The sequence below is a fragment of the Herpailurus yagouaroundi genome, unplaced genomic scaffold (assembly GCF_014898765.1).
Source record: "Herpailurus yagouaroundi ecotype Mexico unplaced genomic scaffold, PumYag 193, whole genome shotgun sequence".
Classification (NCBI taxonomy): Eukaryota; Metazoa; Chordata; class Mammalia; order Carnivora; family Felidae; genus Herpailurus; species Herpailurus yagouaroundi.
Window position 1 is genome coordinate 5,825,770 of NW_024412424.1, and position 25,686 is coordinate 5,851,455.

Here is a 25,686-nt window from a genome sequence, read left to right on the forward strand (position 1 = left end):
GTTAGGAATGTGATACCTTATGGATAGACAGTCAACAAATTATGCAATAGACTGTAAGGCAAGGCTTCATTGAGAATATCCACCCATGGGATGCCAGTTGGCTCAGTTGTTGAGCATCTGACTCTTGGTTTCGGCTCAGGTCTTGACCTCAGGGTCATGCGTTCAAGCCTTGCATTGGGCTCCATGCTGGGCATGAAGCTTACTTGAAACAAACAAACAAACAAACAAAAAAGCAAAGCAAAGAAAAAAAATCCACCTGAGTGGGGATCTGAATAATGAGGAAGAGTCAACCTTACATCTATGTAAGGGGAAGAGAGCCTGGGCAGACAGAATAGCAAGTACAAAAAGACTCTGAGGTGAAAATGAGCTTGCAACTCAGGGAAAGAAAGACCAGAGTGACTCAGGAATGGATTGAACAAAGGGACACAGTGTAAAATCATAACGATAGTATCTTTAGAAATTGCAAATATATGGAGAGAATTTTAAAATATTAACTGTAGCATATATGTCGAGGGAGGAACAAGTGAGTTAGCCTCCTAAGGTTTTTGCATTGTCTGGGAGAAGGGTAATAACAATACTAGTATCAGACTTTGAAAAGAAAGTAATGTGTACTGCAATTTTGAGAGCTGTGCTATCCAATATGGTAGCCACTAGCCACATATGGGTGTTTAAAATCAAGCAAGGTAAAACTAAAAGACAATTTCAAATTCAGTTCCTCAGTTCTCTTCGCCACATTTCAAATGTTCAATAGCCACTTGTAGCTAGTAGTGGCTACTACATTGGACAGCATAAATCTGGAACATTTCCAGTGATCACAGGATGGAAAATTGGTCAGAACTGTTCTAGAGAAACCACTAAATAAACAGAAAAAGAGTTAATAGGGGCGCCTGGATGGCTCAGTCGGTTGAGTGTCCGACTTCGGCGCAGATCACGATCTCACAGTTGGTGAATTCAAACCCCACATTGGTCTGTCTGCTGTGAGTGCAGAGCCTGCTTCAGATCCTTTCCTCTCTACCTCTTCCCCGCTCATGCGTGCGTTCTCGCTCTCTCGCTCTCTCTCTCTCTCTCGCTCTCTCAAAAATAAACATTTACAAAGAAAAGGAGTTACTAACTTTCAAATTGATAGTGGCAAAACATGCAATGATAAAAATAATCATTTCATTTTGAAACTAGGCAAATGGTAAACAAGACGACTTTGAAGCTCCAACTCAACACAACACGTGAATTTTCAAAGGAGATTGTTCAAAAAGATCTTGCTAGGGGCACCTGGCTGGCTTAGCCAGAGGAGCATGTGACTCTTGACCTCAGGGTTGTGAGTTCAACCCCACGTTGGGCACAGAGTTTATTAAAAAAAAGAAAGAAAGAAAAATATTTTGTCAGGTAGTAGATAAAAGTGTAGAGTGTTTTGATGCAAAAAATTAAAAAGTAAGAAAATCTAAAAGATGAAAAAAAGAAAAAGAGGAACAGAGAATAAAGATAAAGGTCAGAGTAAGGTGGGAGACTTAAATCTAAGTTTATAAGAAATTGTAATATAAATGGACTAAATCTTTCAGTTAAAATTTTTCCAGCGCGCGTGCGGGAGGGGGCGGGTGGGGAAGGATTGCCAGTGAGATCCCGAGGCGAGGCTTGCGCGCCCGCCCCCGCCCTGGCCCCCAGCGCCCACCCAGTGGGCCCGGCTCAGCCATGATCAAGGCGATCCTCATCTTCAACAACCACGGGAAGCCGCGGCTCTCCAAGTTCTACCAGCCCCTACAGTGAAGATACACAACAGCAAATCATCAGGGAGACATTCCATTTGGTATCTAAGAGAGATGAAAATGTTTGTAATTTCCTAGAAGGAGGATTGTTAATTGGAGGATCTGACAGCAAACTGATTGATAGACATGATGCAACATTATATTTTGTCTTCTGTGTGGATTCTTCAGAAAGTGAAGTTGGCATTTTAGATCTAATTCAAGTATTTGTGGAAACGTTAGACAAGTGTTTTGAAAATGTCTGAACCGGATTTAATTTTCCATGTGGACAAGGTTCACCATATTCTTGCAGAAATGGCGATGGGGCAGGGGGGTGGGGGGGGGGCGCCTGGGTGGCTCAGTCGGTTAAGCATCCGACTTCAGCTCAGGTCATGATCTCACGGTCCGTGAGTTCGAGCCCCGCGTCGGGCCCTGTGCTAACAGCTCAGAGCCTGGAGCCTGTTTCAGATTCTGTCTCCCTCTCTCTCTGACCCTCCCCCATTCATGCTGTGTCTCTCCCTGTCTCAAAAATAAATAAAAATTAAAAAAAAAAATTAAAAAAAAAAAAAGAAATGGTGATGGGGGGAATGGTGTTGGAGATCCACACGAATGAGATTGTGACACAAATTGACACGTAAACTGGAGAAATCAGAGGCTGGCTTAGCGGGAGCTCCAGCCTGTGCTGTATCAGCTGTAAAGAATATGAATCTTCTTGAGATCCCAAGAAATATTAACATTGGTGACATCAGTATAAAAGTGCCAAACCTGCCCTCTTTTAAATAAAAAAAAATTAAAAAGACCACTCCCAGGGAAAATCCAGGGGGGAAAGTCATCTAAGTTTACCATGCAGTTGTTTACCAAAACTAGAGGAGGAGAGTATTAACCTTTGCTCTTGGATTGAAGTCAAGGTACTACGGAGAAGTTGTGTAAAATTGGTATGGAAGTTCAATGTTGCTCTTCCTGTTCGGTGATTTTGAAGAAATGGAGTAGTTCCAGTGTGACATTTTGTTTTCTTTTCTAAGCTGCATTCCTGTGCCCACCTAAGGCATGCCTCTATGTATTGGCTACTACAGTATTTCAAAAAGTGTGTGAGACATTTCTTTCAACTGTGTACCATCCAAAATGTTGGTGTTTTATATGGATCACAAGTGCAGCATTCCATAGTTCTTTCTGTTATTTGTCACAGTTGTTATTTAAAGAACCAAGTATGGGGGTGCCTGGGTGGCTCAGTCGGTTGAGCTACCGACTTCGGCTCAGGCCATGACCTCGCAGTTTGTGAGTTCGAGTCCCGCATCAGGCTCTGTGCTGACAGCTCAGAACCTGGAGCCTGCTTCGGATTCTGTGTCTCCCTCTCTCTCTGCCCCTCCCCTGCTCATGCTCTGTCTCAGAAATAAATAAACATTAAAAAAGAACCAAGTATGTATTGCATGAAAACATTGTGACCTTTTTCTCTTAGTTTAAATAAACTCCAAGGTAACTGAACTTCTAAAGCAAAAAAAAAAAAAAAAAAAAAAAAAGAATTCCAGACTGGTAAAACCATCCATATCCTGTTTGTAAGATAAATATCTAAAACAAAAGGATACAGGGGTGCGTGGGTGGCTCAGTCAGTTAAGTGTCAGACCTCTGCTCAGGTCATGATCTCCTGGTTTGTGAGTTTGAGACCCACATTGGGTTCCTCACTGACAGTGTGGAGCCTGCTTGGGATTCTCTCTCTCTCTCTCTCTCTCTCTCTCCCCCACTCTCTTTCTCTCTCTTGTCCTTTTACCCTCTCTTCCTTCTCCCTCTATCTCTTGCCCACCCTCAAAATAAATAAATAGGTTTTTTAAAAAAGTTAGAAAAGGATACAGGATGTTGAAAGTTAAAAAAAAAAAAAAAGGCAAATATACACTTTGTAAGCACTGACCAAAGGAAAAGTGATGTAACTATGGTACCATCAGATCAGACAAAATGGCCAAAGTCATTACAACAGACATAGACAGTCACCCCATAATGCTATAAAGGTTCAATTCACTAGGATATAATCATTTTAAATCAGTATGCTTTCTGTAACACGGCCTTGTATTTTGTAAAACAAAAATTGATATAACTATAAGAAGAAATAGATAAATCCGTGATCACGATAGGAAATTTTTAACCCATTTCTCACAGTCAATAGAAAAACCAGACCAAAAACCATTAAGATACAGAAAATGTAAGTAACATTACCATAACCTAGTTGTCGTACCTAGAACACTAAACTCCATGCTGCAGATAATTCTTCATGCATCCAGAGAATGACAAAATATGACCATATGTGATCAGTAAAGCACATGCCAGCAAATTTTAAAGGATTTCAATTATATAGAATATGTTCTTTAATTACAACACAGTTTTGTTAGAATTCAGTAATAACTACAAAATCAGGCAACTCCTACAGGTTTAGAAAGAAGGAAACATAATTCTGAGAAGCAAAGGGTCAATGGAAGAAACTGGATAACAAAAATACTACATATCAAGACTAGTGGAGCCACAATGGGATTCCACCTCACACTTACTAAAATGACCACACTCCACAAGACAGATGATAACAAGTATTGTTTCGTGTGTGAAGAGATTGGAACCCATAGAAACTGCTAGTAGAAATGTAAAATGGTGCAGTCACCTTGGAAAACAGTCTGGCAGTTCTTCAAAAGGTTAAGCATGGAATTACTATATGACTCAACAATTTTACTCCTTTGTATCTACTTAAGAGACGTGAAAACATATGTCCACACAAAAAACTTAGACACAAATGTTCATAATAGCACATTCATAATAGCCAAAAAGTGGAAAAAACTCAAACACCTGTCAACCAATTAATGGATAAATCAAATGTGAGATATCCCTACAATGGAATAGTATGTGGTCATAAAAAGAGTGAAAAACTGAAACATGCCACAACATGGGTGGAGCTTGAAGGCATTACGCTAAACAAAAGAAGTCGCTCACAAAAAGAACGTATACTGTATGATTCCATTTATATGAAATACCTAGAAAAGCAAATCCATAGAGACAGAAAATCAATGCATGGTTGCAAGGGACTATGGGGGGGGTGGTTAGAAAAGGGAAATAGGTATGGGTTGTCTTTTGGGGGTAATAGATATGTTCTAAAATTGAGGTGATGGTTCACAACTCTGAATACACTAAACATATTGCATTGTATACTCTGGATGGGTAAATTGTCTGGCATAGGAATTATATCTCAGTGAAGCTGTTACAAAGAAAAATTGAGAAAAGGAAAGAAAGTGGAATAATATAAAATGTTTAATTAAACAAAAGGCAGGAAAAGATGGGAAGAGAAAAATAGGAACCAAAAACAAAGGCAACTAATAGAAAACAATAACGAAGTGGTAACTATTAATCCAAGTCTATCAATAGTCACTTTGAATGACAATGCCCAAAATACACCAATTAAAATAGAATATCAGAACGGATCAAAAAACAAGACTCAAGTATAGGTTGCCTATAAGAAACTTACTTTATTTTTTTTTATTTTTTAGAGAGAGAGAGAGAGAGAGAGAGAGAGAGACAACGTGCACGCAAGTGGGGTGGTGGGGAGAATGCAGGCTCCATGCCCAGAGCAGAGCCCCACGCTGGGCTCGATCTCATGACCATGAGATCATGCGTGACCTGAGCTGAAATCAAGAGTTGGACACTTAATTGACTGAGCCATCCAGGCGCCCCCAAACAATACACTTCTAAATAATGCATGAGTTGAAGAAGAAATCTCAACAGAAATTTAAACACATTTTAAACCAAGTGAAAATTAAAACGGAACATTAAAATTTATGGATGCAGTGAAAGTAGTGCTTACAGGGAAATTTACACCATTAAATGCATACATATTAGAGAAGAAGAAAAATCTAAAATCAATCATCTAAGTATCTACCTTAGGAAACTAGAAAAAGAAGAGCAAATTAAATTCAAAGTGAGCAGAAGAAAATACATAAGAATTAGAACAGAAATCAGTGAAATGGAAAACAGGAAAGCAACAGAAAAAAATTAATTAAACCAAAAGCTGGAACTTTTAGAATACCAATAAAATCATGAGCCTCTAGTGAGGTTAACTAAGAAAAAAAAGAAGAAACAAGTTACTGATATCAGAAATGAAAGAGAGAACATCACTGCAGATCCCTTGGAAATGAAAAGGATAATAAAGGAATACTACGCACAACTCTGTGCTCACAAATCTGATAATCTGAAACAATCTTTTTATGTTTATTTATTTCTGAGACAGAGAGAGACAGAGCATGAATAGGGGAGGGGTATAGAGAGAAGGAGACGCAGAATCCGAAGCAGGCTCCAGGCTCTGAGCTTTCAGCACAGAGCTGGACACAGGGCCCAAACTCACAAACCGTGAGAGCATGACCTGAGCCAAAGTCGGTCGCTCAACCAACTGAGCCACCCAGGCGTCCCACAAATCTGATAATCTGGATGAAATGGACCAGTTCCTTGAAAGACAGAATCTGCCAAAATTCACATGAGAAGAAACAGATGACCTGAATTGACCAATATCTATTAAAGAAATTGAGTGAATAATTGATAACCTTCCAAAACAGAAAGCATCAGGCCCAGATGCAATCACTGATGAATACTACCAAACATTTAAGGAAGAAATGGTACCAATTCTCTACAATTTTTTTTTATTTAACTTATTTTTAGAGAGAGAGAGAGAGAGAGCATGAGCATGACAGACAGAGGGGGAGTGAATCTCAAGCAGGCTCCGTACTGTCAGAGCAGAGCCTGATGTGGGGCTCAATCCCATGAACTGCTAGATTATGACCTGACCCAAAATCAAGAGCTGGATGCTTAACTGACTGAGCCACCCAGGTGCTCCTCTCCACAATTTCTTTCAGAGGATAGAAACAGAGGGAATACTTCCTAACTCATTCTATGAGGCCAGCATCATCCCAATACCAAACCCAGATACAGATATTACCAGAAAAGAAAACTACAGACCAATATCTCTCAGGAACATACGTGCAAATATCTTTAACAAAAATTTGCAAATCGAATCCAACAATGTATAAAAGAATTATATGCACCATGACCAAGTAGGATTCATTCCAGGTATGCAAGGCTGGTTCCACATTTGAAAATCAATTAATGTAATGCATCACATCAACAGACTAAGAAAGAAAAACCATATGATCATATCAATAGATAGAGAGAGAGGGAGATGGAGGACCTGAAGTGGGCTCTGAGCTGACAGCACAGAGCCTGAAGTGGGGCTCGAACTCACAAGTTTTGAGATCCTGACCTGATATGTTAAGTCAGACACTTAAACAACTGAGCCACCCAGGCACCCCCCCTATTTTTTTAAAAAAAGTTTATTTATTTTGAGGGGGGGGCAGGGGCAGAGAGAGAGAGAGAGAGAGAGAGAGAGAGAGAGAGAGAGAGAGAAAGAGAGAGAAAGAGAGAATCCCAAGCAGGCTTTGCACTGTTCAGTGCAGAGCCCGATGCCGGGCTTGATCTCATGAACCATGAGATCATGACCTAAGCAGAAATCAAGAGTTGGCCACTTGACCAACTGAGCTGCCCCAGCACCCCTGTACCACCCTATCTTAATGCCTAGTTTGCCACTTTGTATTAACTTTTGTTTGTTTGTTTCAAGTTTTTACTTAAATTCCAGTTAGTTAACATATAGTGTAATATTAGTTTTAGGAGTAGAATTTAGTGATTCATCACTTACATATAACACCCAGTACTTATCACAAGTGCTCTCCTTAATACCCATCACCCATTTAACCTATCCCTCTGCCCACCTTTCCTCTGGCAACCCTCAGTTTGTTCTTATAGTTAAGAGTCTCTTTATGGTTTGCCTCTCTCTCTTTTTTTTAAATTAAAAAAATTTTCCTCTATGTTCATCTGTCTTGTTTCTTAAATTCCACATGAGTGAAATCAAATGGTGTTTGTCTTTCTCTGACTGACTTATTTTCCAATGATTGTTTTTTAAATTCTTTTTTAATGTTTATTTATTTGTTTTGAGAGAGAGAGAGAGAGAGAGAGAGAGAGCAAGTGCAAAGCACGAGAGGGAGAGGGGCAGAGAGAAAGGGAGAGAGATAATCCCAAGCAGGCTCAATGCTCAGCACGGAGCCCAACTCAGGGCTCAATCTTACAAATATGAGATCATGACCTGAGACAAAATCAAGAGTCAGATGCTTAACTGCCTGAGCAACCCAGGCACCCCTCCAATTACTATTCTTGATAAAAACTCTCAGAAAACTACAAAGAACTTTCTTGACTGGATAAAAGTTATCTCCAAAAATCCTACAGCTAACTTTTTACTTAAATCTAAGGCATTTGAAGCTTTTCCACTAAGATCAGGAACAAGGCAAGGCTATCCCCTCTCACCACTCCTTTTCAACGTCATACTGGAAGTCCTTGTTAATGGAATAAGGCAAGAAAAGTTAATAAAAGGTATACAGATTGAGAAGGAAGATATAAAACTGACTTTGTTTGCAGATGATGTGATTGTCTATGTAGAAAATCTGAAGGAATCTACAAAAACATTTTAAAACTAATAAACTATTTTAGCAAGGTTGCAGAATAAAAGGTTAATGTACAAAAGTCAATTGCTTTCCTATATACTAACAATGAACAAGTGGAATTTGAAATTAGAAACATCATACTATTGAGGTGCCTAGTTTGTCAGTTGGTTAAGCATCCAACTCAATTTTGGCTCAAGTCATGATCTCATGGTTTGTGAGATGAGTCCCTCACTGGGCCCTGTGTTGATGGCACAGAGCCTACTTGGCATTCTCTCTCTTCCTCTCTCTCTCTGCCTCTCCCCCACTCGCATGCAGTCTCTCTCAAAAATAAATAAATAAAAATTAAAACAAAAAACCATAATACTATTTATATTAGCACCCCCAAAAATGATATACTTAGGTATATAAATATAACAAAATACATACAATATCTATATGAGAAAAACTATAAAACTCTGATGAATAAAATCAAAGAAAAACTAAATAAATATGGAGATAGTCCATGCTCATGGATAGGAAGACTCCATATTGTCAAGATGTCAGTTTTTCTCAGCTTGATTTACAGATTCAGTGTAATCCCACCGAGTTATTTTATGGACCAACATTCATGATTCCAAAGTTTGTATGGGTAGGCAAAAGTCCCAGGATAGTTGACACTATATTGCTGGAGAATTACAAAGTTAAAGAATAGATGCTACTCAACTTCAAGAATTACTGTAAAGCTACAGTAATAAGACAGTGAGATAATGGCAAAATAACAGATAAATAGGTCAATGGAACAGAAAAGAGAACCCAGAAATAGACCCACACAAATATAATCAACTGATCTTTGAAAAAGGAGCAAAGGCAATACAAGAGAGAAAAGATAATCTCTTCAACAAGTGGTACTGGAAAAACTGGACATACACATTCAGAAAAAATAAAGAATCTAGACATAGATCTTATATGCTTCATAAAAATTAACTCAAAATGGGTCATAAACTAAAATGTAAAGCAAAACTATAAAGCTCCAAGAAGACAACATAAGTGAAAACCTTGATTACCTTGGGTATGGTGATGCCTTTTTAGATACCACACTAAAGACATGATCTCCTAAAGAAATAACTGGTAAGCTGGATTTCACCAAAATGAAAAACTTGTGGTCTGCAGTAGACAAGACCAAGAGAATTAGAAAACAAGCCACAGACTGGGAGAAATTATTTGCAAGAGACACATATGATAGGGGCGCCTGGGTGGCTCAGTTGGTAAAATGTCCAACTTTGGCTCGGGTCATGATCTCACAGTTTGTGGGTTTGAGCCCCGCATCAGACTCTGCTGACAGCTCAGAGCTTGGAGCCTGCTTCAGAGTCTGTGTCTCCCTCTCTCTCTGCCCCTCCCCTGCTTGTCCTCTCTCTCTCAAAAATAAATAAACATTTTTTAAAAAGACACATATGATAAAAGACTGTTACCCAAAATATATAAAGAACTCTTAAAACTCAAAAATATGGGTTGGGAGTTGGGGGAGTTAAAAAAAAAAAACTCAACAATAATTTTTATTTTTATTTTTATTTTTTTTTCAACATTTATTTATTTTTGGGACAGAGAGAGACAGAGCATGAACGGGGGAGGGGCAGAGAGAGAGGGAGACACAGAATCGGAAACAAGCTCCAGGCTCTGAGCCATCAGCCCAGAGCCTGACGCCGGGCTCGAACTCTCGGACCGCGAGATCGTGACCTGGCTGAAGTCGGACGCTTAACCGACTGCGCCACCCAGGCGCCCCAACAATAATTTTTAAATACCCGATTAAATGGGGCAACTGGCTGACTCAGAGAGTAGAGTGTGTGACTCTTGATATCAGGGTCGTGAGTTTGAGCCCCACCTTGGGTGTAGAGATCACTTAAAAATGAAATCTTTTATAAGGAAGATGTGGTATATATACAATGGAGTATTACTTGGCAATCAAAAAGAATGAAATCTTGGCATTTGCAACAAGGTGGATGGAACTAGAGGGTATTATGCTAAGTGAACTTAGTCAGAGAAAGACAAATATCATATGACTTCACTCATGTGGAATTTAAGATACAAAACAGATGAACATAAGGGAAGAAAGCAAAAATAATATAAAAACAGGGAGGGAACAAAATATAAGAGACTCTTAAACATAGAGAACAAACTAAGGGTTGCTGGAGAGGTTCTGGGTGGGAGCATGGGCCAAATGGGCAAGGGGCAGTAAGGAGGACACTTGTTGGGATGAGCACTGTGTGTTATATGTAGGGGATGAATCATTGGATTCTACTCCTGAAATCATTATTGCACTATATGCTAATCAACTGGGATGTAAATTAAAAATAAATAAAATCTTTAAATAAATAAAAAAATAAAAATCTGATTAAAAAATGGACCAAGGGGCCCCTGGGTGGCTCAGTCAGTTGGGTGTCTGATTTCGGCTTAGGTCACGATCTCACACTTTGTGGCTTCAAGCCCCACATCCGGCTCTGTGCTGACAGCTCAGAGCCTGGAGCCTGCTTCTGATTCTGTGTCTCCCTGTCTTCTCTGCCCCTCCCTCACTAGCACTCTGTCTCTCAAGAATAAATTAAAAAATGTTAAATTTTTTTTAAATGGACCAAAAATCTTAACAGACACCTCACTAAAGATGTACAGATGGCAAATAAGCATGTGACCCATATCACGTGCCATCAGGGAAATGTGAATTAAAACAATGAGATGCCAGTACACACCTATTAGAATGGCCAAAAGCCAAAGCAGTGATAATGCCAAATATTGACAAAGATGCGGAACAACAGGAACTGTTTATATGTTGCTGGTAGGAATGCAAAATGGTATAGTCACTTTGAAGACAGCTTGGCAGTTTCTTTCTTTCTCTCTCTCTCTTTTTTTTTTTAATGGAAGTTTCTTACAAAACTAAACATACTCTTACCAGCAATCGAGCAATAACACTCAGCAATAACACTTCTGGATATTTACCAAAGGAGTTGAAAACTTATGTCCACATAAAGCCCTATACAAAGTTGTTTATAGCAGCAGGAGGGGAGAGGGGCTGGAGATTGAATCAGCCAATAATCAATGACTTAGTCAATCAGGACTCTGTAATAAAGTCTCCATAAAAACCCAAGAGAACAGCTTTTTGGTACTTTTCTGGAGAGCTTCCATACTTGGGGAACCAGGACACTTCCACATATCACCACACTGGGCTCCAAGCTCTACCGAGGACAGAAGCTCCTTTGTGTGGGACTTTGTCCAATGTATCTCTTCATCTGGCTATTGATTCATATCCCTTATCATAGCCTTTAATAAACTGGTAAATGTAAGTGTTTGCCTGAGTTCTGTGAGCCCTCTAGCAAAACAAACAAACCTAAGAAGGTCATTGGAACCTCCAATCTGTAGTGAATTGTCCAAAGCACAGGTAACAGTCTGAGGCTTGTGACTGGCATCTGAAGAGGAGGGTTGTGGGGCAGCCTTGTAGGACTAAACCCTTAACCTGTTGGATCTGATGTTATCCCCAGGTAGATACTATCAAAATTGAGTTGAATTCTTGGACACCCTGCTGGTGTCTGAGAATTGCTTAGTGTTCTATGTGAAGGCCCACCCTGATCCCTCCATTAGAATTGGGTCTTGGATGGCACAAAACAGACACATAGACCAATGGAATAGAATAGAAACCCCAGAACTAGACCCACGAACGTATGGCCAACTCATCTTTGACAAAGCAGGAAAGAACATCCAATGGAAAAAAGACAGTCTCTTTAACAAATGGTGCTGGGAGAACTGGACAGCAACATGCAGAAGGTTGAAACTAGACCACTTTCTCACACCATTCACAAAAATAAACTCAAAATGGATAAAGGACCTGAATGTGAGACAGGAAACCATCAAAACCCTAGAGGAGAAAGCAGGAAAAGACCTCTCTGACCTCAGCCGTAGCAATCTCTTACTCGACACATCCCCAAAGGCAAGGGAATTAAAAGCAAAAGTGAATTACTGGGACCTTATGAAGATAAAAATCTTCTGCACAGCAAAGGAAACAACCAACAAAACTAAAAGGCAGCCAACGGAATGGGAAAAGATATTTGCAAATGGCATATCGGACAAAGGGCTAGTATCCAAAATCTATAAAGAGCTCACCAAACTCCACACCCGAAAAGCAAATAACCCAGTGAAGAAATGGGCAGAAAACATGAATAGACACTTCTCTAAAGAAGACATCCGGATGGCCAACAGGCACATGAAAAGATGTTCAGCGTCGCTCCTTATCAGGGAAATACAAATCAAAACCACACTCAGATATCACCTCACGCCAGTCAGAGTGGCCAAAATGAACAAATCAGGAGACTATAGATGCTGGAGAGGATGTGGAGAAACGGGAACCCTCTTGCACTGTTGGTGGGAATGCAAATTGGTGCAGCCGCTCTGGAAAGCAGTGTGGAGGTTCCTCAGAAAATTAAAAATAGACCTACCCTATGACCCAGCAATAGCACTGCTAGGAATTTATCCAAGGGACACAGGAGTACTGATGCATAGGGGCACTTGTACCCCAATGTTCATAGCAGCACTCTCAACAATAGCCAAATTATGGAAAGAGCCTAAATGTCCATCAACTGATGAATGGATAAAGAAATTGTGGTTTATATACACTATGGAATACTACGTGGCAATGAGAAAAAATGAAATATGGCCTTTTGTAGCAACGTGGATGGAACTGGAGAGTGTGATGCTAAGTGAAATAAGCCATACAGAGAAAGACAGATACCATATGGTTTCACTCTTATGTGGATCCTGAGAAACTTAACAGGAACCCATGGGGGAGGGGAAGGAAAAAAAAAAAAAAAGAGGTTAGAGTGGGAGAGAGCCAAAGCATAAGAGACTGTTGAGAACTGAGAGCAAACTGAGGGTTGATGGGGGGTGGGAGGGAGGAGAGGGTGGGTGATGGGTATTGAGGAGGGCACCTTTTGGGATGAGCACTGGGTGTTATATGGAAACCAATTTGACAATAAATTTCATATAAAAAAAAAAAAAAAAAAGAATTGGGTCTTGGAACCCTAAAAGGTGACCCGATACAGTTTACAAGGCTGAAATAACCTTGATAACAAACACCTAACAAAGACTGTGCAAGAAAGGAAAGTTACAAGCCAATCTAACTCAGGAATGTGTATGTGAAATTTCTAAAAGTATATGTTAGAACATATAGCCTAGCAACAAATTGAAAGGTTAATGCTTCCAACCAAGTTATAGTTACTCCAAACTTGCAAAATTAGGTTGGCCTTTGAAAAAAATCAATGTAGTTTTATGTATTCAGAGGATAAAAGATGAAAATTACATGATTATCTCAATAGATACAGAAAAGCTTTTGATAAAAATTAACATCCATTCAAAGTAAAAACTCTTAGCAAAATATGAATAGAAGGAAATGTCTTTAATTTTATAAACTACGTCTGCAAAGTCTACAGAAAACATTATTTTTAATGATGAAAGTTTGAAGGCTTTCCCTTTGAGACTGGCAATGACACAAAGATGTTTACTTTTACCACATCTATTCACAACACACTGAAAGGTCCTGGATAATGCAATAAGCTAAGAAAGAGAATTAAAATGTATAAGGATTATATGGGGCACACGGGTGACTCAGCTTGTTGAGTGCCTGACTCTTGATTTCAGCTCAGGTTATGATCTCACATTTCGTGGGATTGAGCCCCACATCAGGATCTGCACTGATAGTGCTGAGCCTGCTTGGAATTCTCTCTCCCTCTCTCTGTCCCTCCCCTGCTCACTCTCTCTCTCTCTCTCTCTCTCTCTCAAAATAAATAAACAGCTTTTTATTTATTTATTTTTAATTTTTTTTTTAATTTGACGTTTATTTATTTTTGAGACATAGAGAGACAGAGCATGAACGGGGGAGGGTCAGAGAGAGAGGGAGACACAGAATCCGAAACAGGCTCCAGGCTCCGAGCTGTCAGCACAGAGCCCGACGCGGGGCTTGAACCCACGGACTGTGAGATCATGACCCGAGCCGAAGTCGGTCACCCAACTGACTGAGCCACCCAGGTGCCCCAATAAACAGCTTTTTAAAAAGAGGGTTAGGTAAATGTCCATCAACTGATGAATGGATAAAGAAATTGTGGTTTATATACACAATGGAGTACTACATGGCAATGAGAAAGAATGAAATATGGCCCTTTGTAGCAACATGGATGGAACTGGAGAGTGTTATGCTAAGTGAAATAAGCCATACAGAGAAAGACAGATACCATATGTTTTTACTCTTAGGTGGATCCTGAGAAACTTAACAGAAACCCATGGGAGAGGGGAAGGAAAAAAAAAAGAGGTTAGAGTGGGAGAGAGCCAAAGCATAAGAGACTCTTAAAAACTGAGAACAAACTGAGGGTTGATGGGGAGTGGGAGGGAGGGGAGGGTGGGTGATTGGTATTGAGGAGGGCACCTTTTGGGATGAGCACTGGGTGTTGTATGGAAACCAGTTTGACAAAAAACTTCATATATTGAAAAAAAAAAAAAAAGAGGGTTAGGGGCGCCTGGGTGACTCAGTCAGTTGAGTGTCCGACTTCGGCTCAGGTCAGGATCTCACAGTTCGTAGGTTCCAGCCCCGCGTCGGGCTCTGTGCTGACAGCTCAGAGCCTGGAGTCTGTTTCAAATTCTGTGTCTCCCTCTCTCTCCGTCCCTCCCCTGCTCACACTCTGTTTCTCTCTTTCAAAAATAAATATTTAAAAAATTTAAAAAACAAAGAAAGAAGAATGCCTTTTAAAAATAAAAATAAATAAAAAGAGGGTTAAATTTTTAAAAAATGAATAAGGATTATAAAAGAAGAAACAACTATCATTATTTGCAGATTATATAATTGTATACATAGAAAATACAAAAGAATCTACATGTAAATTATTATAAGCATGCTTATCAAGGTTGCTGAATATCAAATCAATGTTAAAAATAATTGTTTCTGTATAAAATACAAAATAGAAAATTAAAAAACTCTGAAGATCTTGCTTATAATACTATAAACAAATCAAATACCTGTTAAGAAATCTAACAAATACACTTCATGTAGAAATCTATAGAACAATATTTAGAGAAATTCTAGAAGATGCAAATAAATGGAGAGATAGACCATGTTCATTGATTGGACAACTCAATGTTGTAAAGATCAATTCTCTCCAGGCTGACCTAAGATTGTACCCAGTTCCAATCAAAATCTCAAGGGTTTTTGTTTATGCTTTTGTTTTGGTGGAACCCGACAAGCCGTTACTAAAGTGTATGTAGAAATAGAAAGCACTCAGAATTGCTAGGATACTTTTGGGAAACAAACTGAGAGGGCTTGGTATACTGGATATCAAGGTTTAAATGAATCTGGGGACACAGTGTGATAGTGGTGCTGAGGTAGACAAGTAGATCAAAGGAACAGTGAAGATCTCAGATACAGACCCATTCATATAGATACCTTTGAATAATGCAAAAGCGATAGAGCAATGGCAAAATGAGAAATGGGGAAATGAGAAATGAGCCTTTTCAGTAAATGATGCTGGACCAACTGGATACCCCTCCAAATGAAATTAGATCCCTACCTAATGTCATTTACAAAAATCAATCCCAGCAGTGTGCTTGATGAATATTCAACAACCTGCTGCTCCCCAAAGGGCAAAATCCCTGACTTTCAACGTTTCGTGAGTTCTGTGGTGTAAATACTCCTACCCTGGCTGATTCTAAGCAACCAACGTAAGGTCACTGAAGGCAGAGTAGGAGGAAAAGAACGAGTGGAAGCAGTACGTAGATGGTATTTCCATACAGATTCAACTGACATCAGTAACCTCAAGAACAGAGATAAAAGTAAAATGAGTAGGAAGTGATGAATTTGGGCTATTTTTTTATTGCTTTTGTTTTTTACATAATCTATTTAATTGTTCAGTTTATACAGGTTAATTTTTAGTAATCGCTGTGTTTAACAATTGGCTCACAAAATACGTGAAAATTTAACAAACTTTCTCTTGAGCCTGTGTAAGCCAGCTCTAGCCCACCCTGATTGTACACCTAAATATGAAAGGCAAAACATAGTTTTTGTGAAAAAATATGGAATTATTCTACAATTCTAAAAAGCTGTTTTTTTAAGATTTAAGTAATCTCTACTCTCAAGGTAGGGGCTCAAACTCAAACCCCGAGATCAAAAGTCGCATCCTCTACCAACTGAGCCATACAGGAGCCCCAGGAAAGTACTTTCATCATCTTAACATAGGGAACTTTTTCTTTTTCTCTTTCTTTTTTTGGGTTCGGTTCGTTGAGATAGGTGTAGAAAATAGTTAATATAGCCCACCTGGGAAAGGACTGCTTACAAGGTTGATCCATGGCTGGTGTCTGGGAACTCAGATATCAGAAGGGTTCTCACACTCCCTCTTACCAGTGCCTCACTGTGCCTGAACTGTTTCTGCAAACAATGAGGTTTATTTACACTGAACACCTGCCTTGCCTTCTGGGAGACCAGAATTTTGGTACATGCTAAGCAGTGGGGGCCTACATAACCAGCTCTCCATTAACAACTCTGGGCACTGAATCTCTTTGAGCTTCCCCGATAGACCACATTTCAAATCTGTTTGCACAATTCATTGCTAGAGGAATTAAGTGTGTCCTGTGTTGACTCCACTGGGAGAGAGTTCTTGGAAGCTCACCCCTTGTTCTCTTTGGACTTGCCTCTCCGAGCCTTTTCTCCTTGCTGATTTTGCTTTGTATTGCTTTCAGTGTAATAAATCTTAGCTGTGAATAGGGCTGTGTGCTGACTCTTGTGAATCCTGCTAGTGAATCGTTATACCTGGGGATGATCTTGGAGACTCCTGACACAAGGTGCAAAATTCACCTTTTTAAAATATACAGTTTGATGGGCCTGTGTAGCCACCAGCACAAGGAAGTTATAGAACATTTCCTTATGCATTTGTGCAATTCTCTCCTTCTATCCTCAGCCACTTGACAGCCACTGATTTATTTTCTGTCCCTATAGTGTTGCCTTTTCCAGAATGTAAAATAGTATGCAACCTTTAAGTAAACCCTACACCCAACGTGGGGCTTGAACTCACAACCCTGAGATGTTGAGTCACATGCTCTACTGACTGAGCCAGCCAGGTACCTCGGTATATAGCCCCTTGATTCTGACTCCTTTAACTCAACCTGTTACTTTTGAGATTCATCCATGTTCATGTGCATATAAATACCTCATTCCTTTCTGTTGCTAAACAGTTTCCCATTGTAAGGCTGTACCACAGCTTATGTGTTCACAGTTGTTGCACATTTGGGTTGTTCTCTGTTTTTGGTGATTATGAATAAAATTGCTGTACACACACACACACACACACACACATAGGTCTTTGTATGGACGTATATTAATGGGGTGTATGTGTGTTTACCTTTATAAGAAACTGCCAGACTATTTTCCAGAGTGCTTTCCCAGAAGCAATGTTTGAGAGTTCCAGTGGCTCCACATCCTTACCAGCACTTGGTATTGTCAGTCTTTTTAATTTTAGCAATTCTACCAGCTATCGAATGATATCTTTTTGTAGTTCTAATTTGCATTTCCCTAAATACTGACAATGTTGAGTATCTTCTCATGTGCTTATTTGTTACCAAATATCTTTTTTAAAAAAAGTAATTTCTATATCTAATGTGGGGCTTGAACTCATGACCCCAAGATCAAGAGTTGAGCACTCTTCCCACTGAGCCAGCCGGGAACCCCCAAAATATATTTTATATTGATATGTCTGTTCAAATAGTTTGCTTGTTTAAATACTGAGTTGTCTTCAGGGGCGCCTGCGTGGTTCAGTTGGTTAAGCATCTGACTTCAGCTGAGGTCATGATCTCACGGTGCCTGGATTCCAGCCCCAGCTCAGGCTCTGTGCTGACAAGTCAGAGCCTGCAGCCTGCTTCGGATTCTGTGTCTCCCTCTCTCTCTGCCCCTCCCCTGCTTGTACTCTGCTCTCTCTCTCTCTCAACCCAATAAAAGATTGGGTTGTCTTCATATATTGAATTGTAATAGTTCTTTATCCTGAATACAAGTACTTTATCAGATATGTGTTTCGCAAATATTTTCTCCTCCCTGTCTTGTCTTTTCCCTTTCCTAACAGTGTTTTTCAAAGAGCAGAAATTCTCAATTTTTTTCAAAATAAAACATTTTATCAATACAATTTAACTATGAATTCAATTACTTTGATAAATGTAGGGCTCTTACAGTTATCTATTTCTTCTTGATTGAGTTTTAGTACTAGTTGTCTTTGAAGGAATTTGTCCTTTTCATTGAGACTAATAAAGTTATTGGCATCAAATCATTCACAACATTCTTCATTATTATTTCAATGTCTGTAGGACTTGTAGTGCTGCGTGACCCAGTCTCTCATTGTTTGTTTGTTTGTTTGTTTTTGTGAGAGAGAGAGAGAGAGAGAACACGCATGAGCAGGGGAGAGAGTCAGAGGGAGAGAGAGAATCTTAAACAGGCTCCACTCTCAGAGTGGAGCCTGATGCAGGGCTGTGGGATCGTGACCTGAGTTGACTCAAGAGTCAGATGTTCAACCAACTGAGCCACACAGGTGTCCTCTGAAATCTTTTTAAATAAGAGCATGTAATGTTAAATCTCCCTTTAAGCACTGCTTTAACTCTGTTCCCCAAATTTTGATCTGCTGTGTTTTCATTTTCATTCAATAAAAAATATTTTATTTCTCTTGTGATTTAGTTTTTGAACTGTGGGTCAAAATGTGTGGTTTAATTTTCAAATATTTGGAGGTGGGGGTTTCCAGATATCTTTATTATTGATTACTAGTTTAATTCTATTTTAATCAGGACACACTTTGTATGATTTCAATATATTTACATTTTGAGATTTATTTTATGGCCCAGACTATCATCTTAAAAGCTTTTCCTTTTTTTTTTTTTTAGGATTTTTTAAAAATTTTTAAGTAATCTCTATACCCAACATGGGGCTCTTACAACCCATCAAGAATTGCATGCTATACTGACTGAGCCAACGAGGTGTCCCTATGGCTCAGAATATCATCTATCTTGACTAATGTTCTATGCACACTTGAAAATACTGTGTATTCTGCTGTTGTAGGGGGCAGTATTCTGGAAAGATCAATTAGATCAAGTTGGTTGATAGTGCTATTCATGTATTTTGTATCTTTAATGACTTTTTGGTTTCCATACCCTGAGGAAGGAGCATTGAAAATTCCAACTATAGAGAACCCTGGGTGGCTCAGTCAGTTAAGCATCCCACCTCTTGATTTTGGCTCAGGTCATGATCTCATGGTCATGCGATCGAGCCCTGGGTGTTGACAGCATGGATCCTGCTGAGGATTCTCTGTCTCTTTCTCTCTCTGTCCCTCTCCCCACTGGCAAGCTCTCTTTCTCAAAATAAATTTTCTCTTAAAAAAGAAAGAGAAACAAAACTCCAACTATAAGTGTAGTTTAGCTATTTCTTCTTTGATTTCAATCAGGTTTTGCTTTTTTTTTTTTTTTCAATCAGGTTTTGCTTTGTAAACTTTGAAGCTGTCATTAGGTTTATGCACTTTTAGAATTGTCTTGTCTTCTTTCAAAAACAATTTTTTTTATGTTTATTCATTTTTGAGAGACAGAGAGGGACAGAGCATGAGTGGGGAAGGGGCAGAGAGAGGGAGACACAGAATCCAAAGCTGGGTCCAGGCTCTGAGCTGTCTCAGAGCCTGACGCAGGGGTCAAACCCACAAACTGTGAGATCATGACCTGAGCCGGAGTTGGATGCTTAACCAACTAAGCCACCAGGCACCTCTGTCCTGTCTTCTTGATAAACTATCTTTCTCATTATGTAATGCCCCTCTTTATCCTTGTAAAATTGTTCTGAATTTTATTTTCCACGTTGTTAATATAGTTGAAGGGATTCCTCACTTCTGGTTTTGTGGTGATCTTTTTGCTGTTTATTTCTACCATTTTCATGACTCCTTTTTTGTAGTTTCTGTGTTTCTGCTCGTATTCTCCATCTGTTTATGCATGTTGTTTGTCTTTTCCACTGAATCCTTTAACAGATTAGTCTCTGGTAGTTTCATTACCCGGGTCATCCTTTGGTCTGGTTGTTTTGACCCGTTTATCATTTGACAGTGGTTTTTCTTTTCTCTTTCATTTCTGGGTGTGGAATAAATGCTAGATATTGTGTGTAAAAGAAGGGTAGAGCGTTAGGTAAATAGTCTTGATGCCCAAAGATGGGCATGTCTCTTTTCTGTTAGGTTGTTCAGAACAGGGATTGAATCAGTCCAGTCAATAGTAGAGCTGATCTTGGGTTTTGCTGTTGCTAGAACTTCTCCAATGGACAAAGTGGCTGCCACCTTTTGATTCATGTGAGGCCTGAGATGCCAGAGTGTTTTCTTCAGTGTTTCTGCATTCCACTGTCAGCAGGCCCTTTGGGTCTGAACCTCAGAGGAGGGTCTCTTGCTCTTCCCACTCCCTCAGATGTAAACTGCTGTTGCTTGTTAACCAGGGCAGGACCCGTGATGGGGGCAGTTTTTGTCATTTTTTTTTCCTGTTTCAGCTTCACGCTTAGGTAGACCTTGCACACTTGAGTCTCAGGGTGGGCCTTTCTTCCCGTTCTTGCCCTTCCCTTCCTTGCCAGCCAAACGCTGGGACTTGTATGTGAGGGGAGTCTGGGGTGGGAGCCAGTCTTTAGAGAGTCTTTAGCCTCCAAGAGGCTGCACGCCTTTGCACGCAGGGTTTGGGTCCCCTTTCCCTCCTCCCCAGGGACATTGTGTTTGCATTCGCCCCCTAAATCATACCTTTGCTTGGAATTGATGGCAAAAGGATTCTGTTCTTCCCTCACGGTTATTGCAAATGAGGCTTGTAGCGGGGAGAGGAGCTTCCTGCCCCTGCAGAGACAGGTGGCTGTGCTCTTACCCTCAGAGGCAGTTCATTTTTCCTGCTTGTGGGAACAGGAAGGTTTCCAGAAGCTTAAGGCTTTGCTTCGATTGACAGAAGAGTCTGGAAAGTGGGTGTCGTCTTGTTCTTGTGCACCACTAACTGGATGCTCTCAGGTCTCATGCTCCCCGCCCGATTTTTCTCGTGAGCACCCAATTGAGGCTTATGGAAAAGAGCGTGTGAATGACTGCAGACAACCCTTGTGTCTGGAGCTTCCAGAGATTCTGACCTGTCAGGCTAGCTAAACTCTGCCTTTATGAATTCATTACCACATGGCTGTCTCCCTTCCCATTTTTAGGGTGCTGTCCCTTCCTCCCAGGTTCTGCCATGGACAAAATCCATGTGTTCTCTCTTTGAAGGGGCTTGCTGCCCTCTGGATTTCAATTTATCTGGCTGCCTTGTGACCCGAGCTCTTTGAAGAGCCCAAGAAGTCGTGATTGTGCAGGTTATCTGACTTTTTTCTTGCTATTAGGATGTAAGTGATGTCCTCATGTGACTTTGAGCACCCTAGGTGGAAGCAAGTTTCCAGGAACGATTTTGGAACTGCACAGGAAAATTGATAAGTCTGACTACATAAAAATTAGGGTTAATATTAATTAAACATTAGGAGTATGAAATTGCAAGCCACAGAGTGGGAGAAGATATTTGCAATACATATTGACCAATAAAACAGACCATAAATGGGATATAAGATAGTCTAAGAGAAAAACGGACTAAACAGTTAAGAAGATGCTTCACAAAAGCAGAAATGGGGAGGGGCGCCTGGAGGGGCTCAGTCAGTTGAGCGTCCAACTTCGGCTCAGGTCGTGATCTCACTGTTTGTGATTTCCAGCCCCACATCGGGCTCTCTGCTGTCAGCACACGGCTTGCTTCTGATCCTCTGTCCCCCCCTCTCTCTCTCTCAAAAAAAGTAAATAAATAAACATTAAGAAAATAAAAATAATGGGGCACCTGGGTGGCTCAGTCGGCTAAGCGTCCGACTTTGGCTCAGGTCATGATCTCACGGTTTGTGGGTTCAAGCCCAGCGTCGTGCTCTGCGCTGACGGCTCAGAGCCTGGAGCCTGCTTCAGATTCTGTGTCTCCCTCTCTCTCTCTCTCTCTCTCTCTCTCTCTCTGCCCCTCTCCGCTCACGCTCTGTCTCTCTCTCCCTCAAAAATAAATAAATATTTAAAAAAATAAAAACAAAGCAGAAATGTAGAGGACGAATAAACATGGAGAGAATGCAAATGCCACCACATGCCTAAAGAGTGGCTAAAATTTAAAAAGTGTGAGCATATCAAGTGCTGACGAGGGTGTGCAGCAAAGGCAACTCTTATCCACTGCTGGTGGGAGCTGCTGGTTGATAGAGCCACCTTCACATGATCTCATCAAGGTAAAGGTCGGCTAAATTCCATCCTAGCAGTTCTGCTCCTACATATATACCTCAGGATTGCATGCACTATACATCCCGAAGCCAACCCTCGTGATCGACACATCCTTCTTTTAGCTTTGATGAACTTCTGGCCAGGGTACTGCTTAGTCTGACTGGCCACCAGATCTCTCAGGGTAACTGTGCATTTCTTTGTCACTCCCACTTTGTATACTCTCATGGTTGCACGCCCAGGAGACATCACTCCCATGTTCGGTTGAGTAGAGACTCTCCCCTCCCCGAAGCTTCTCAAATGCCTGTGAGGAGCTCCAGGGCTGAGGGAGGAGCCTCTGCTACTGATCTCAGGGGTGGCGGTGCTCACACACCTCACTGCTTGTTTGACCAATAAAGTTGCCTTTACGTCCCTTTCCCTTGGGCTTGGAGGGTGGGTTTGTACAGCCCCTTCTACTTTTCAGAATACACTCACATACCTTACCTTGTATGCACATCATGACCCTGGGAAGTAAGTTCCATGGGGCAGGGCTTTGGTCCATTTTGTTCTTTGCTGTAATCCCCGATGCCTAGGTGGTCCTGTGAAGAGGTGAGGACTTTACAGATGAAGAACCTTAGGTTCAGAGAGGTCATCTGACTCCACTTAGGAGCCTTCTAGCTCTGAGTCTGGTGTTAGTGCTGCTTTTCAGAGCACAGGCTAACCTTTCATTTCTATAAATTATATGAGAAAGGACAAAGAACTGTGTCTGTGGTGTGATGTCACACAGAGGAAAGGACACTGAAATAGAAGTTTAAAGTCTGGGTTCCAATATTGTCACTGATGCTTTCTGGTCCTAAGACTCCAACGCCAGGCTCCGGTAGGGATGTGAGAAGACCATGGCTATGAAGTATATTGTAAATAGTAGGGTAAGGGGCTCAGTTGGTTGAGCATCTGACTTCGGCTCAGGTCATGATCTCATGGTTCATGAGTTCAAGCTCCGTGTCGGGCTCTTTACTGACAGCTCAGAGCTGGAGGCTGCTTCAGATTCTGTGTCTCCCTCTCTCTGTCTCTTTTTCTCTGCCCCTCCCCTGCTCATGCTCTGTCTCTCTCTCTCTCTTTCTCTCTCTCAAAAATAAATAAACATTAGAAAAATGTTAAAAATGGTAAGGTATGCTTGTGGGTTGAACTGTGTCTCACCAAAAAGATACAGTGAAGTCTAACTTCCATTACCTGTGAATACAATCTTATTTGGAAATAGGGTTTTTGCAGCTGTAATCAAGTTGAGAGGAGGTTATAATGGATTAGAGGGGACCTTAAATCCAATGACTGGTGTCCTTATAAGAAGGCCTGGTAAAGAGACAGAGACATGCAAAGGGAAGATGGCCATATGAAGTCAGAGGCAGCAATTGGAGTGATGTGATTACAAGCCGAAGAATGCCAGGGTTTATCGGCCAACCACCAGAAGCTGGGAAGAGGTGAGGAAGGATTCTTCCCTGGAACAGTCGGAGAGAGCACAGCCCCACTGACACTTTGATTCTAGAACTCTGGCCTTCATGGAGAGAGAATACATGTCCGTTGTGTTAGCTGTTCCGTTTGTGCTCATCTGTTACGGCAGCCCCAGGAAGCTGACACAGGTGAGGCGTATGTGGCAGGGATGTGCCCTGTAGAGACAGATGGCTCAGCACTGCGTGCGCACGCCTCCTAAGTGAAGCGATCCATCAGTGCTGAAAGGCGCCTAGACAAATGAACTTTCTTCTGTGATGCCTAATTTTCCTACATTTTTGGTTTGTCCTGTCTTTAGAGAGGAGGACACAGAACAGGCTATGGAGTGGGGTGGAAGAAACAGAGAGGAGGGATCTAGGGCCCATCGCCTGACAGCACGAGTGTGCCGAAGGGGGATGTCTCAAGCACTAGATAATTACGGAGGGGTGGGTGAGTGAGCTGACAGCAGAGCTGAGGTCCCCAGAGAGGATGCTGGCTGGCCTCCTGGAGCACAATCATTGAGAGGCACAAACACTCTGGCAGGAAAGAGGGCCAGCACAGATAGACATCAGTATATCCTACTGCGACACAGCAGCCTCTTCATTGGGTCAAAGACTCTTGGCGACACCTGGTAACTCTATTCATTAGGCCTGCTTTGTCTCCTGCTCCCCTTCAGATCTGGGTTTTTCTATCCCTCCTGCGTATGCTGTGAAGGTGGGACAGAGCCAAGGGCAGTGATCTGCATCCCATAATACTCTTGTGGGAAAAACAAAACATGATACTAACAAACCCTCGTGTCTGGATGGGATTTAGAACTTACAAAGTACTTTCACAAACAATCCCTCTTGACTGGGCCTCCTCGTGAAAGGAGCCAGAGGTGCCTAACCATGAAAGACAGGTCTGTCCCCTAATTCAGAGAGTACAGGAAATCCTAAGTAAAACCATGCCAACCCCCCTAAAGTGGATAAGCATCAGGTTAGGAAGCCATAATACACACAGGCCATAACCCAACATCCTAATTTGCAGCCCTATCCAATAGCAAAGAGCAGACTGAGCTCATGGCACCAGCTGAATGCCATCTGGGCAAGAGTCCCAAGATGAAAACAGAGGACTTCTGTTGTTAGTAAATGGGAGACTAGGTAAATTTGGACCAACCCTTCCACTAAGGACACCAAAAGCTGTGCAAACATCTGAAAAGCATCAGAGAGCTAACAAGATACTAAAGAATTACAAGGCTGATGTCCCAGAGAGGACAGGAAATCAGACGGATGAGCCCAGCATTCAGGGCCACTTCTTCCCTGGAGGGACTTACCCATTTGGAAGAGGGGGTGAGGACAGTAGTGTTTCCAAACATTTGGGGCCATGGGGGGCAAGTTGGAGCACAGGGCCCACCAAAGGTGGAAAGATGTTGGTAAACCACTGCCTTTTTGGGGCTGTGGCCCCAGAAGATTGTGCCCTAGAGGTAAAGATGAACCCAAACCAAACCAGCCCTTGCAGTCTGATAGGACTGGTTTCAGTGGCCTGGAAAATCTCCAACCTTGATCTGGAATAATGTGATCCCAGAATTCTAGGGCCCCTGGGCACCTGATAGAAGCAAGCAAGCAAACAAGCAAGCAAACAAGCAAGCAAGCAAGCAAGCAAGCAAGCAAACAAACAAACAAAAACCTTTTCTAAAGGAAGAAATCATCCTAGGCCTTAAAATATTTCAAT

The 25,686-nt window shown here is 41.1% G+C and overlaps 1 protein-coding gene and 1 pseudogene across 2 annotated transcripts in view; one reads left to right on the forward strand and one right to left on the reverse strand.

Moving 5' to 3' along the window:
• CSPG5 (chondroitin sulfate proteoglycan 5) overlaps positions 1–25,686 on the reverse strand; it is a 54,168-nt gene that overhangs the window by 12,240 nt on the left and 16,242 nt on the right. Inside the window, exon 4 of one of the 2 annotated variants that reach the window (XM_040445194.1) lies at positions 22,999–23,093. The exons of the other annotated variant lie outside the window; for it this stretch is intronic. Coding sequence (XP_040301128.1) covers positions 22,999–23,093 — 95 coding nt within the window. The remainder of the gene's footprint in view (positions 1–22,998; positions 23,094–25,686) is intronic. 2 annotated transcript variants of the gene reach the window in all.
• LOC121011142 (AP-3 complex subunit sigma-1-like) lies at positions 1,617–2,623 on the forward strand (annotated as a pseudogene).